The sequence below is a fragment of the Sciurus carolinensis genome, chromosome 5, assembly GCF_902686445.1.
Source record: "Sciurus carolinensis chromosome 5, mSciCar1.2, whole genome shotgun sequence".
Lineage (NCBI taxonomy): Eukaryota > Metazoa > Chordata > Mammalia > Rodentia > Sciuridae > Sciurus > Sciurus carolinensis.
This window is the reverse complement of record NC_062217.1, coordinates 39,115,754-39,131,176: the sequence shown is the minus strand read 5'-3', so window position 1 is coordinate 39,131,176 and position 15,423 is coordinate 39,115,754. Positions and strand designations below refer to the sequence as shown.

Sequence of the window (15,423 nt, the reverse complement as noted above, 5' to 3'; positions counted from 1 at the left end):
CACCCACAGTCCACCTCATTAACATTACCTTTTAATTTCTATGATTTATCTTCAACACCTATACCTATTTTTTTCATGCAGTACTTTAAAGCATGTATGGTTCTGTAAACCTAAATAACAAGAGAACGTTTCTCTGACTCTCTCCACAGAAAGAACTTCTCCAAAGTACTGATATTTATTTGGAAATATCAGATCGCTGCAATGGAATATGGGTGCCATAGTAAACTATGTGCTTACTCAAGTGAACTGAGGCAAGGGGAAGCATTCAGAGGCAAAAATGCAGGGGGTTACATAAAATATTTTAAAATAATAAAATGTGGCTGTAAGAATCAATAATAAGGATGGTGTCAAAGATTAAGTAGACAGTTGCTGGGCAAATGTCCTTGCAGAAGTATTTTTTTTGTAAGGTTGGGGTTTTGGCGCAGTTTTTTGTGAACTGTTCTTCTCAGACATTTATGCCTAAATGTCTGACAAGAAATTCTGTCTTCTTCATCTATTTATTTATTTGTCTGTGGTTAAGGCTTGACAACCGTGATTCCTTTTGATTTGGACAACTTCTACAGTCCCAAGCAAATAGAAGAATCTCTGGGTACCAGAAAAGCATTGATGCATATGCGGAAGAAGGTCTGACTTTCAGAACTCCACTGAGATCACAGGACTATGAGGGGAAGAGCGAAAGAAGGCAGCTGAAGGAGCTGAAGAAATAGCTCCTCTTGGAGAGCGTTTGCCTAGCATGCGCAGGGACCGCGGTTCGAATCCCCAGCTGGAGCCTGGCATGGTAGGAGAGCCCCTCATCCCAGCTACTCAGGAGTCTGATGCAGGAGATTGCAAAGTATGAGGTCCTGGGTTCAATCTTCAGTGCCACACAAATAGATAAATAGAAAGGCAGGTGAGCCTAGAGGCCCCTTCAAGCATAGGATCTGAGTTGTTGTGAAACAGGATTTGGGGCTGGGCCTGGTTCCACTAAGAGCTGAAGAGCTGCAGACATCTCTGGGGCATGTCCCTACTAGGGAAAGGAAGCAGAAAAAGGAGAAATTGCAACAGCCACAGCCCTTCCTTCACGTCTTATTCTTGGGACATGCCTGACAAGCAGAAAGCAGCTCCATGGTAGAAGAGAGCCCCAGACAAGGAACGTTTTGCCGCAATCTAAAGAAAACACTGAGGTAATTTTAATTTCCATTCTTCTGCCTTTGGCAGGAGTGAAGAGAGGTATCTTATTTTCCTCTAAGGCCAGCTGACACCCACTCTTGGAGGTGAGATGTCCCTTTTCCTATTCTACCTACGTTTCTCCTAAGTCAGGGACAGGTCTTCTATCTGAGTGTGGGTTTTTTAAAAACAGGTGGAGCGTTCCAGAGGTCATTTACCTTGGTGAGTCACTGGAGGAAACCAGTTGGCTCCGAGTCATAAATTTGCCCCCAGTCAACAGTAGTTATAAATAGCCACTATAGATAGGACAGTGTACTGGGTTCCTTCAGGGAGCGGGGGTTCAAGGTAGCAGAAGTAAGCACGGCCTGGCCTGGACTGGCCTCTTTACCTGGCAAGGAAAGGACGGAGCCGTCACTTCCAGGTTTAGGCTTACAGGAAGCAGAGAGGTCAGAGGCCACAGACTAGCAAAAATTGAAATCCTCTTTCTATAATTTCTACTGAACCAGAGCTGTCTAACTGGAACCCCATTTCCCCTCATGGCTTTAACAACTAAGGAACGGGAGCCCATCTTTGTGTCTTCTAGGAGGCCTCACCCTTCTCTGAAGCAGGCCCAGAGGGACAGCCAGCTGGTGGGGACTCACACTCCCTCACTTCCTGGCCCTTTCAACACTGGTCCTGTTGTGGAGCAGAGGCTCTTGCCTGTGCCCTGGGGGTCTGCATTCCTTCAGAAAGTATCTACATGCCCAGCCTTTCTCGCTAGGACTTAGTAGTGGCCACCATGGGTTCTGTGAATTTCAGAGGTCACAAGGCAGAAGCCCAGGTGATGATGATGGGCCTCGACTGGGCAGGCAAGACCACCCTCCTGTACAAACTGAAGGGCTACCAGCTGGTGGAGACCCTGCCCACCATTGGTTTCAACGTAGAGCCTCTTGAAACTCCTGGGCGTGTGTCGCTGATCCTCTGGGATGTCGGAGGGCAGGCCCAGCTCAGGGCCAGCTGGAAGGACTACCTGGAAGACACTGATGCTCTCGTGTACGTGCTGGATAGCACAGATGAAGCCCGCTTGCCCGAGGCTGTGGGTGAGCTCATGGAAGTCCTGAAGGACCCCAACATGGCTGGCGTCCCTTTCTTGGTGCTGGCCAATAAGCAGGAGGCGCCCGAGGCTCTCCCGCTGCTGGAGATCAGAAAGCGGCTGGGCCGCGAGTGCTTCCAGGACCGCTGCTGGGATCTCCGGGCCTGCAGCGCCCTCACCGGCCAGGGGCTGCCCGAGGCCCTGAGGAGCCTGCAGACTCTGCTGAAGTCCCGCCGCCGCCTGCGTCTCCCGTTCAGAGCCAGTGGGGCAGGACACAGGGACAGCAAGAACTCCTGACCAGGCCACGACGGCTTCGCTTCGCTTATGTGAACCGGAAGAACCGCTAATCCTTGAGAAACTTCGCCTCCGTTCATCGAACCAGAAATCCTTCTGTTCTTAGGCAGGATATTTTCTTCTCGAGACTTATTTTCAGTGGTGTTTATGTTGAAAATCAGTTAACTATTCTTTGAATAATAATACTCTAAGAAAAAAAGAAAACCCTCAACATATTTTCATTTAAATTACCAAGTGTGAATGGAGCAACAAGTGGTTACATAATAAATTGAGATGTAAGTTCCAAAAAAAAGGGAGGTTTCAAAATCAAATTTGAGTATCATCCGGACACATTCATGATCGTTATGAATGCTTTTCCTCAGGGCCTTTAGGTATGTGCCACTCTTCCTCTGGGTGCAACTAGCCAGGACTGGCAGCGGTGCAGGTGGGTTGGCTCCCACAGAATCTGCATTTTAGAAGTTCATGGGCCCTCAGCCCTGAGCAAGGGGCTGCGAGTTAAGGCCTTCAAAACTTCACCCACCTTTCTGACCCCGATTAACCCGTCTCTACCCTTTGTCATCCTATGTGGGTTTTTTCCAAAATCCCATCATTTCTTTTCTTTTCTTTTCCTTCTCTTTTCTTCTTCTTGTAGCACATAGTCTTAAAGAACAGATCATTTATTTCATTCATTAAATCAAAAATATGTAGAGTGCTTCCTTTGTGGTAAAAGACAACAGAGCTTTTAGATGTGAACCAGGTGTTTCAGAGTTGTGAATTCTGAAGGTAGGGATCACAGCGGTACCTATGGAAAGTTGCACACAGCATTCTAAAAGGGTTTTCAGGTGCCTGTTACCTGGGGTCCACAAAACTCCTGAACTTATTTGCAAAATGTTATGCTTTGGGTCATTTTTCTAGGAAAGAGAACTTTTATCAGACTTTCAAAGACATCTGTGATTCCCCAAAGTAAAGAATCAGTAATCTGGTTTTGTCCTTCATCCAATCCCAGAATGCCTTCTGTTATCTGAGTTACTTTAATGGCAAGAAGTTCATATTTCACATCTGTTCAAATGAAATAGCCTAAATGTGAGATAGTCCTTGGATCCTGCCTTAAAATCAGCTTTCTAGTCAGGCGTTGTGGTGCACGCCTGTAATCCCAGCAACTCAGGAGGCTGAGGCAGGAGAATCCACGTTTGAGGTCAGTCTCAGCAATGTAGCAAGACCTTGTCTCAAATGAATAAACAAACAAATAAACAAATAAACAAGACTGGACATGTAGTTGAGTGGTAAAAGTGCCCTTGGGATCAATCCCCAGTACCCCCTCCCCCTGCAAAAAAAAAAAAAAAATCAGCTTTCTAATAACTGCTGCTGGTGTTTCTGTCCTCTCTGGAGTAACAAAACATAAGTTGGACCTCAGTCCCTCCTAACATCTGAGATCTGCCAGGTACCTCTACCGGCTTTGGCATGCCTCGTTCTTTCTACTCTTCACCAATCAACACCCTTCAAAATTTCTTCTGTTAGACACTAAGAATGTGATGCAAAGATGAATGAGATAGGGCCTAGGCCCCAGGGAACTGGGCTAGGCTCTGTGCTTGGAATTGTACATAGGTCATCACTCATTCTCACAACTCTGCAAAGCAGGCAGTATTCCCATTTTATATAACAAGAAACCGAAGCTTGGAGAACTTGTAAACTCTTGTTGCTTGAAGCACAGGAATACTGGGGTGACATAACTGGAATTTGAAACCAAATAGGTCTAGCCCTAATGCTTGCACTCTTCCACGACATCATATTCTGGAAGGTTTAAGCAGGGAAGGCCTTCAATCAGCAGATGTGCTGGGAGGAGCATTCTAGTCGGAGGGAAGGGACTGCGTAGAAGCACGGGGTGGGTGGGTGGGTGTAGGAAGAGTAAGGAAGCTGGTATGCCTGGAACAGGGGCTTGGAGTGAGGAGGGAGACAGTGACGTTGAAACTGGATAGGAAGTTTAGGTCCAAGTTAGGAAAGGCTGTTTGGATGTTAATACTTTAGGAGTTTGGCTCAGGGATGCAAAAATCATGAAGTTTTCCGTTTAGGAGAATATCTTAGCAATCATGTGGGGGTGAGATAAAGAGAAAGGAGAGATGAGAAGGCAGGGAAACCAGCTGGACGACCATCATAGAACAGAAGAGAGGGAGAGAAAGCCATGAGAAAATTCAAGAGTTATTTTTGAGGGAAGAAGTTGAGAGAGGAAAAATTTGGAGATGGTTCAAGATCTTGATCCTGCACAAAAGGAGGGGTTGAAGTGCTATGAACAGAGAAGGCGAGCACAGGAAGAGCAGCCCGGGACAGGACTGGACCGCTGCGCTCTGTGAGGTGTGGGGTGTGATTTGGTTATCACTCCCTTCAGATCATCCAGAATGTGAGCTTCTGGAGACGCTGAGAACCTGCCAGAGGCATCTTCTGGCTTCTGCTGGTGGAGGCTCATTTCCCCATGTGCTGTGTTCCTTCTGATTATGAGCTCATCTTCAGTAGGAGTTGTTTTTCCTGAATGACTTTCATGTGTCCTGGGTTGTGACAGTGTCTCTATGGAGTGGTTCTGTCTTAGCATCTCCTAGGATCCTGGGGATTTTAACTGGTTGGAAATTTTAATTGTTCTAGAACAAATATAGTGTTAGTTTCCCCATGTGGGTTTCTGGGCTCTGTGCCCATGCCACAGGCCCCAGAGAGCTCATTTCTGACGGATGTTTTTTTTTCCTTTGCATCTATGACCCAAGTCAGACAGTTTGCTTCCTCATACTTCCCTGGGACGGTGGGCAGCACGTTCCAACCTCCCTTTAAAGAAGGCATCTCTTTGATGCTCTTGTTTTCTTCTCAATTCAGATCAACATCTTCTTTCCTCAAAGCAAGGCTAAGGCCACAGCTCAGTTCCTATACCAGCGTCATAACCTCAGCCAGGTCCTGGAGCCACTGGCTCCTCTAAAATCTCCAGGGTTTCAGCTTCCACTTAGCTGCTTTGGCTAAGTGGAAAAGTGTGGGTTTGCTCTTCATTTCCATCACTTGAGTATTTCCCTTTTGTACAATGACAGCATACTTATTTTTGAGGGGGGGGTACTGGGGATGGAACCCAGGGGTGCTTAACCACTTAGCCACATCCCCAGCCCTTTTATTTATTTTTAATTTTTTTAAACTTGTCAATGGACCTTTATTTAATTAATTTATTTATATGCAGTGCTGAGACTCAGACCCAGGGCCTCACACATGCTAGACAAGTGGCCTCACTGGGCCACAACCCCAGCCCCTCTTTTTTGTTTTTTATTTAGACACAGGGTCTCCCTGAGTTGCTTAGGACCTCGCTAAGTTGCTGAGGTGCTGGGATGACAGGCCTGTGCCACTGGCACCTGGCAACATTTTAAAGTATCTTTTTTGCTACAGTTTACTGAACATTTCCCTGACTTTGTAATGGGAAAGCTGTGTTCTGTGTGGCTAGACGTCATGAACTTGTTTTGCTGTGTGGCCGGGAGCCTTCCCAGATGCTGGCAGCAGAGTGACCTGTTAGCTTGCACAGAGGAAGATGGCTGTGCAGTGTTTGGAAGGAGGGAGAACCTGGAGCAAGGCAGCCAGGGCAGAGGAAGATTAGGGGTGCCTATTGATGGAGGGATACCCTCTTGACACCATTGGTCTGCACAGACTGTCATCACAGCTGCCCCATCATGTCCCTGGTCTCATGTCCCTCTACTTTTGCCAGGTCAGTCTCCTCTCTGAGCCCAAGACACACCATGCTTGTTCCACATGTGTGCTGCTTGCTGAAGGGCCAGCGGGTAGCCCTGCATTCTGAGTGTTTTCCTGGAGCCCACAGTCCTAGAAGGTGGGTAGACACAATTGGTCTTAATAAAGCCCAGGAAGTCTCCTTTCACAACAAATTTCTGAAAAAGAACAATAATAGCACAATTCGAAAACCATGCCCAGGTAGTGCTGACCATTGCTTCCTGCTGCCCACCTCCTGCTTGGAGGGACTGAATGTGCAACCACTCACACAGCATCACCTAGTCAGTGGTTCTAGAATATTAATCACACAGTCCTCTGGGTGGAAGGTAGGTCTGAAAGTCTTGGAGTCCAAGGGCAGCTCTGCCAGCCTTCCACTCACCAGCTCATGAAACACTGGCCTGAAGGAGCATGGGACTCCCACAGGGTGCAAGCCATGCGTACCCTCTTGGAATAACCTTTTCTTTTTTGCTGTACTGGGGTTTGAACCCAGGGAACTTTACTACTGAGCTCATCTCCAGGCCTTTTTAAAATTTTGAGACAGGGTTGCTGAGCCTAGCCTTGAACTTGCAATCCTCCTGACTTGGTCTCCCAAGTTGCTGGGATTATAGGCATGAGCTGCCATACCCAGTTCGTCCTTCTCTTGGGCTTTCTTCTTTCTTCTTCTCTTCCTCCTCCTCCTCCTTCTTTTTTTTTTTTTTTTTTTTTTTTTTTTGGTACTGGGGATTGAACTCAGGGGCACTTGACCACTGAGCCACATCCCCACTGTATTTTGTATTTTATTTACAGACAGGTTCTCACCGAGTTGCTTAGTGCCTGGCCATTGCTGAGGCTGGCTTTGAATTCACAATCCTCCTGTCTCAGTCTCCCTGGAATTACAGGCCTGTGCCACCACGACCGGCCTTCTCTTGGGGTTTCTAATGTCCTAGGTGCATAGGCTCTGGTCTGTCAAGCTCCCATATTGGGGGCTGGGGTAAGGAGGTCGGTCCTTAGAGTGACATGTCGACAGCAGTCCTACAGGGCACACAGCTTTGGAGAAGCCTCACGCCTGCTCTTCCATAGTCTGAGGTTGTACTTCCTCTTCAGATCCAACCTGCTATTTCAAGATCCTCAGATTCTACCTCACCAGGAAGTCTGGCCTGCATATTCCAGCCTGCATATCCAGGCCTGCATATTCCAGCATATCCTCCCTCTGATCAACTCCTGTGGTGCTGGCTGTTCTTAGTCCCTGGTCAATCTGTCCTAACTGGGCTGTTCAACAAGGCAATATGCGAGGATGGTGTACATTCCTAGAGATGAGGAGACTTACCTCCCTTGGACCTTCAAATCCTGGAAAAATGTGAGATACTGAGGTGCGTATTAAATACTTCAATGAAGAACAAGTAACTAATTAAAGCCAGGGAACTGGGTGTCATGGTGGGGAGTCTCTAGGTCCTTGGAACTGTCCATAAAAAAAAATACAAGATTGAAAACACCAAGAGGCTCATTGGCTTAAGAGCCAAAATGGCCGCACCCATCTCTCCTCAGGTATCCTTTGCATCAAAAAGTCACACGTACTTTTTCTAGACCATGTCATATTCCGAGTGACCTGACTTTTAGTCTGTGTAGGAGAGAGGGTGTAAGTGGGGGACTTATAGCCAGAGTGAAGACTAACAAGAATGACAAAATGGTTCAACACAGGGCTTTTGCCTCAGCACCCAAGTTAGGATGGGCAAGTCCCCAAGAGGGAGATGAAGATGTTGACTTTGCTGCCACTTCTCGGATCTGTAAAACCAAATACAAATTAAAAATAAGAGACTGAAGGGCCTGGGGATGTGGCTTGTGGTAGAGTGCTTGCCCAGCCTGAGCGAGACCCTGTTTTCCATCCCCAGTACTGCAGAGAGAGGGAGAGAGAAAGCCAAAAAAGGGGGGGTTAATTCTCCCTATTAAAAATAAAGAAGACTTCACTCCCCTCCCTTTTCTTAGAGTATTAACTTTAGGGGACTTGTAATTTTAAGTGCTTTGCTCCGTTTCTTTGAGATGTGTATACATTTTTTTTAAAGCCAAATAAAGCTCAGGAATGTCTTTTTCAGGACCGAGGAGCCGTCCCTTTGAAATGTAATCATCAAAGGAAACAGCTCCCATTTCAGTGGGAGAGGGAGAGCCTGCACTTCAGGTTGCAAAACTACCCCTGTCCTAAAGATGAAAGAGCGTTGCTTTTCCTTTGGATAAAGCTAATGAGCTAACAGATGGTGACCTCATTTACCAGGTGAGTCTAGGGCAAACTCCACGTGACAAATGGTGTCGTCAAGTCCTCTTGCTGGGGGAGGGGACCGACTCGGCAGGCTTTGCCTGGAGTGGCTGCATCTGTCTGTCTCCACAGCCTCTTGGGGCCTGCCTGGGGCGCACACCACATTCTGGTTGAATGCTTACTCAAGGATAAAACAATTTTCTTTCTCTACTACCTCTGTGAAAAGGTTTTCTGACCTGGAGGAAGAATTGTTTTAGATCATATCTACTTCCCAGATTCCACTGCCTGGCTCCATGAGCTTTTAGTTACACCCATTATTAGCAAAATAGCCTGGGTACAAGGAAGGGCATCCTAGTGAATGAAGGGTAACTCGCGGTGGTTTTTGGAGGGCACTTGATTAGGAAGGATGAGCGCGTGTTTGTCTTGACATGTGGCACTCCTGCTGTCATGATTACCAACCCTTGTGATGGCCCTGAACTCACCAAGAGGACTTTGCTGTGTCATCCCTGAATTTCCTACCAACATGGCTCATAAAAGCAGCAGCACAGGAAAGACAGAACAACTTTAGAAAAAGAAAAGTTTTTTATTTTCCCCTTATTGTCTTGATTTCCACTCCTCTGATGTGTATAGCCACAAGGAAATTTGGCTATGCAGCTAGAGATCATACATATTGAAAAATTCTCCTTCAGAGACAGGATAATTCTGCCTCAGGTCTCAAACTAAAACCTAATAATGAATCTTCCCTCTCGTACCCAACCTGGGGTCCAAGGATATTTTTATAGACTACTTCAAGCATGAAATTGCAAACCTAAACAAATTGATTCTCAGAAAGGCACCTCCCAAGGTTTCAAATAAAAGAAGGCATTCATGATTATAAATGATCTCTGGATTTTTGACATGATATGGTATCATTTTGCAATTTTCATTCTGCCTTTCTTTCAATTCCACACGCTTCAGTTTCGTGTGATATAAAATGCTGTCTTAACCTAGAAGGCAGGGATGAAGGAGATAAAGATTTATTTATGTAAATGTAAAGATCTGTGGAGAAAAATTCTTCCGCAAAAGAATTGCTACCAAGTCAGGTGCAGTGACACATGTCTGTAATCCCAGGCTGAGGCAGGAGGATCAAAGCCAGACTCAGCAGATTAGCAAGGCGCTTAGCAACTCAGAGGCCCCGTCTCTAAATAAAATATAAAAAGGACTGAGGATGTGGGGATGTGGCTCAGTGGTTAAGCATCCTGGGTTCTTAAAAAAAAAATTGCTACCATGAGGGAGATGGCAACCTCACCCTTTGCTCAAATAGGTGCTGTCTAAATGCAAGTGAGTATTGGAGCAGAGTTTGGGCTTGAAGTCCATCAGAACTGACTAGAACACCATTTCTGCTCCTCATAAACTGGGTATCTTTGAGCAAATTATTTAGCCAAGCTGCCTCATCTGCAGAACTGGAATAATAGAAGGTAACTGAAGGTACTGTCTCCCAAAAAGTTCTTGTGATAACTGAGATTATGTCCATCTTGCCAACTTGTATTTCTTGGGCACCTACTCTGTACAATCACCTAGCTATGTACAAGATACACACAGATGAAGGAGATTCAAACAGTCCCTGATCTTGAATGTAGCTTTTAATAAGAGACCACTATTAATTCCTTCTAAAGCATGTTAAAAATTAAAATGAAGTATTGAAATCTGGGGGGCCCAGGCTCTTCTTGCGAATTTCTTCACCTATTCTTGGAATTCTCTAGAACCCAACTGGTAAAAAGGGTCCAGGACAGGCGGGGGCTGAAAGAGCAGAGTCCAAGACTGTACTCAAGCATTCTGAAACCTGCTGGACTCTTAGCGTCCAGCCTCCCCGGCCTCCCCCCACCATGCCTTTTTTTGGGGGGTGGGGGATACCAGGGATTGAATCCAGGGGTGCTTATCCACTGAATCACATCCCCTGCCCTTTTTAAAAAAATTTTTTTCGATGTTGATAGGTTTATTTTATTCATTTATTTATATGCGGTGCTAAGAGTCAAACGCAGTGCCTCACATATGCTAGGCAAGTGCTCTACCACTGAGCCACAACTCCAGCCCTGTCCCCTGCCCTTTTAAGAAATAGTTTATTTAGAGACAGGGTCTCATGATCCTCCTGCCTCAGCCTCCAGAGTCACTCGGATTACAGATGTGAGTCACCATGCCTGGATCCTCCCTGCCATTCTTAACTCCTCTATCCCTGTCCCTCTCTCCGGCCCTAGCCCAGAGTTCTTTCAATCTGAGTACTTGGAAGCGCAGCATTAACATCTCCATACACTTCAAATGAACCCTCCTCTTGCAAAGGCTATTAAACTGAAAGGATTTCAGGAAACGGAATTCAATCTCATACTCAACTCCTTTCTGAAATTCTACAATTACAGGTTCATTCCTTGGACTTCAGTTTTTAAAAGAAAAACATCCCTAGAAGGATAGAGGGAAACATCAGTCATTTACAAATTTTTGTTTTTGTTTATTTTTTTGGCACTGGGGGTTGAACCCAGGGCCTTGCTGTGTTAGGCAATTTATATATTTAAATTTAAATATATATATATATATATATATATATATATATATATATATAATTTTTATTTATTTATTTATTTTTATTTTTTTTAAGATGGGAGTCTCACTGAATTGCCCAGGCTGGCCTGGAATTTGCAGTCCTTCTGTCTCAGCCTCCTGAGTAGCTGGGACTGTTGCCCTGCACCAACATACCCAGGTCCCATTTAAACTCTCATGTGAATAGATTCTCAAGATCTTTTAAGGAGAAGTTCTAGGAAAGCAGCAAAGCAAAGTTGAGAAGAACTGAAAGAAGTACGCGGGGGATGCTGCCCAAAGGAGAGGCGCAGGACCATCGCCACTGCCTAAGGCCAAACTGGTCTCATCGCCCACAGTCAGGAGTACAGTCTGGCGCACTGCCACCTGCCCCAGGTGCTTGGAAGGCCCAAGAACTAACCAAGGGGCCACAGAACCAACTAGCTGGCCCAGGAGAGCCGCTCTGGGCTGGGGTGTAGGTGGAGAATTACACTCTAGCTTCTTTCCCCACCCTCTGATTAGTGCCAGTCTCTCCATTAGAGATTGGCCTCCCAGGGCACCGAGTAGAGAGGCCCAGTTTGGAGAATGGATGGGGTGGGCTAGAGAAGGACCCAGGGAAGAGGCCGTACAAACTCTTTATGACAGGTCAGGGCGAGCGCTGGTGTTCAAGGACAACCAGCCAGAAGTAGCCTTGGCCTTTCATTGAAAAAGCCACTCTTTCCTCACTGTGTCCTCCCCTCTGAGCGGGGCTCCCCCCATGGCAACAGGTCAGCATGAGGACCCAGGCAGGAGAAGAACCTGCCATCACAAAACTCCACCGGTCTAGCCCCAGTGGAGGAGGAGTGCCTTCTTTTAAACCAGCCTTCCAAACTGTCATGTGCAACTGTCCCCCTCCTCCAGTCCCAGTCCTGAGTGTTTAAAGATAGGGCCACAAACTCTGGGGCACTCACATGACCCTCAGGAATCAAGAGTCCAGGCAGTGGGCAGAGGCCTGTGGTTGTTTTGCTCTGCCACAAGCCTGGGTCACAAGGTTCTTACACAAATGTTGTGGCCCTTCCTTCCTCTTAGTTGGTGATGACTCAGGTTTTGGAAAGGAGCTCAGAGAACATTTGGCCAACAGTCTTGTTCTGGGCCCTCCTTAGGCAGCTTCTAAATAACTCAGGAGCTGGGCACAGACCTGACTCAGAAGGATGGATGGTGTCCCCAAGGCTCTGCATACTGTCCCTGTGAAATCTTTAGGAGGAACCAAAAAAGTTGTTGGACTTTGGCTTTAATGTTGTGAAATATATACATACGTCTAACTGTACTGTCTCTCCAAACCTCACCAGAGAGACAATAAAGGGATTAAAAAAAAACAAAAAAAAATTCACATGGGCAAAAGAGCAGAAGTAGCAGGTTTGAGATAGCAGTGAAATTGTAGAAGACGGAAAGTGCGCTCACAGACCAGAGAAAGCAGAAAGCCAGCTGCGGGGTGTGTGCATGCGTCTGGGTGGACTTCCTCTGTGCCACACGTGGGTCCACGGGCTGAAATTGTATCATCTCATCTCATCCCTCCCACTCTGGAAGTCTGTGCTCTAACCTTAGAGACCGGGCACAGGGAGGTTCGATAACTTGCCCCAGGTCACATGGCAGCATCTGAACCTCGGTGGATGGGACCATACTCTCTTTACACAAGAACTAGGTAGCAAAAGGAGGCAGTCTCAAAATTTGGAATATCAGGGAGTACCAAAACCGGGTGGGAAACAGTTGATGGAAAGTTTGTATGAAGAGACCCTTAGATGCCTTCCTCATTTGACTCTGGCAGGCAGCTGGCCTGCTGCTCCAGGCAGAAGTCTCCTGGTTTCTTCTCTGGAGGCCCTTCCCAGGGGAGGATGGGGTGTCTCCTATGACAACAGGAGAACTGAGGGAAAGTTTGGGAACTGCCTGGAGGAGCTGCTCAGAGCCCTTCCCACTCAGCGCCTGTGTGTGATAGGAGGCTGCACACCCCAGGCAGGGGTCTGAGCGCCTCTGCAGGGATCCTGACCAGCAGAGAGACCACAACGACATGAAGGTCCCCCCATGAAGTGGCTGGCTCATCAGCTGTCGTGGCCACACGGCTCACATGGCTTTTTATCCGCTTTCAGGAACCTTCTTTTTTTTCCCTCTCTCTCTCTCTCTTACATTTTTCCTATAAAATGTAAACATGGAGAAATATTCTTAATAGCAACAACATTGAAATCTAAAGGATAATGGAACGAAGACTTTAATATTCCAAGACAATTTGAACAGCAAAACTGTGCTATAACCTATAGAATAAAACTAATATCTATGAGTCAATGCCGGTATAAATAAAAAACTGAGCGACTAGATCAATAGAGGGAAAGAAACAGCTCTACCTTACAAGAGAATTCCAACTGATAAAAGAAGAAAGGAAATGGAAAAATCACCATTAGAACACTACAATATTAATTTTTACAAGGCAAGATTCATCAATGGATGCTGAAATTATTTGGTGAAAGTTTGAGGATAAACAAGATATTTGCAGAGTCTCAAAGTATATTCAATGATTTATTTATTAATTGCAGGAAAAATAATAATTTTATGGTGGAGAAATGCAGAACCACACGATCAAGGTTAGCATTGCTTGTACAATGCATGAAAAAGGGCACATTACCTCTGTGGTATTCTGCCCAGAATCCATAATTCAGTGTAATCCTGAGATGAATCCAAAATCAGGGACATTCTGCAGAATAACTGCCAGTATTCTTCAAATGTGTCATGGGAGACAAAGACTGAGGACCTGTCCCAGTTTGGAGGATTTAACACAACTCAACAACTAAATTCAATGTGGGAATCCTGGAAAAATAAAATGACATTATTGGAAACAGTGGTGAAACCCAATGTCTGTAATTTAATAAACAGTAATGTACCAAAGTTTATTTCCTGTTTTGACAATTATACTATGGCTATGTGAGATGTGTGTTCAATATAACGCTATACTGTTTTTACTGCCTTTCTTTAAATCTAAAATTATTTCAAAATGAAAAGTATAAAAAAAATCTACAGAAAATTTATTTCCAACCTGGAATTTTATACCAAAATTATGAACTGTGAGGATAAAATAACCCTCAACTGTAAGGATAAAATAATGAAATTTTCCAGAAATGCAAGGACTAAGGTACCCTTCATTAGGAAGCTACTGGTAGTCATGCTCCCTCAAAAGAATTCATCAAGGCAAAGACATGGCATCCAGGCAACATGGAACTCAACACTAAAGGAAAGAAAAGGAATTTCCAGAAAAAGGGTATGCAGAGTCCTACAGAGCAATCAGTATAGATAGGTGCAAGGTGAATATTTCTCAGAACAATGTCAAACAACCAATCAAAAACAATAAGGGCTGGGGCTATAGATCAGTGGTAGAGCACTTGTCTAGCATGTGTGAGGCACTGGGTTCGATCCTCAGCACCACATAAAAACAAATAAATAAAACAAAGGTACTGTGTCCATCTAAAGCTTTAAAAATTAAAAAAATAATGGTTTACATATTTATTTGATTAAATTAGTGATGTTTTCAGTTTTGACAGTTTGGGACTGAATTATTGGTAAATATGTTGGAAACCAAGCAAATAAACAGAAAAAAGAGGCAATTATCAGCTCCTGGAGAAACGGAAAGTTATACTGCAAGCAAATGTAACCACACCATCCTAAGTGGCTTAGTTGTGAACTATTTTTTACATAATCATAATCACGTAAATACTAAATACTCACTTAACCAAAATTCCTATATTGGGAGGGAGAAAGAAGGGAAATATGGGTGAGGGGGGGCTTGAGAGATGAGAGTTAAATTCTAGTCTTCCAAGGTAAGAAGTAAGGAGATCACTGTCCAATGGGCTCCTGGTCTCAAGGCAAGATGTGCCCTCTAGGTGTCAATCCCAGGGGAGACAGTGAAGAGGGTCGTGGCACCTGTGAAAACCTAGGGGTTTTTCTTCCCTTCTGCCCTAGGCAAGCTGGTGGGGAATGGAAGACAGCCAGAGCTGAGTGTGATCCAGGCTGAGGAGATGGGACAGACAGATGAGGCTGGCTTAGGAAGAGATGTGCTCAGGTTCCCTCTTGGCAGGGGCCAGACTCCAAAGAGATGCCACTTGGGGTGGAGAGCAGCCACAGGTCAAGGCAATTGACAGCTATCATGAGGTGGCCTGCTTTGGGCCGTGCTTTCCAAGGTGGTTTCTGCAAAGCTCTGGTGTTGAAGGATGTGAAGAGCTGTTGACTTGAAAAGAGAGTTCCACGGTCCAACAAGCTTGGGAAATGCTGGGTTCACAGACATTAAACAGGCTTCCCCACTGTTCAGAGCTCTTCATAAGAGGATGGTAACAGCAGGCAGGGGATATTGGTAAAGAGCGCCTCGTCATGAGCATGAAACCCTTTCTACACAGTGCAG

The 15,423-nt window shown here is 45.5% G+C and overlaps 1 protein-coding gene across 2 annotated transcripts; it reads left to right on the top strand.

Moving 5' to 3' along the window:
• The first annotated feature begins 1,047 nt into the window (after window positions 1-1,047).
• Window positions 1,048-3,615, top strand: Arl11 (ADP ribosylation factor like GTPase 11). 2 transcript variants are annotated; one of them, XM_047553930.1, is made up of 2 exons: window positions 1,048-1,163; window positions 1,730-3,615. In XM_047553930.1, the coding sequence occupies exon 2, from the start codon at window positions 1,925-1,927 to the stop codon at window positions 2,513-2,515; it is 591 nt and encodes a 196-aa protein (XP_047409886.1). In that variant the 5' UTR covers window positions 1,048-1,163; window positions 1,730-1,924; the 3' UTR covers window positions 2,516-3,615. The 2 variants fall into 2 exon arrangements, with proteins under 2 accessions (XP_047409886.1, XP_047409887.1); XM_047553931.1 differs by having other exon boundaries at window positions 1,140-1,253.
• Window positions 3,616-15,423: the final 11,808 nt, after the last annotated feature.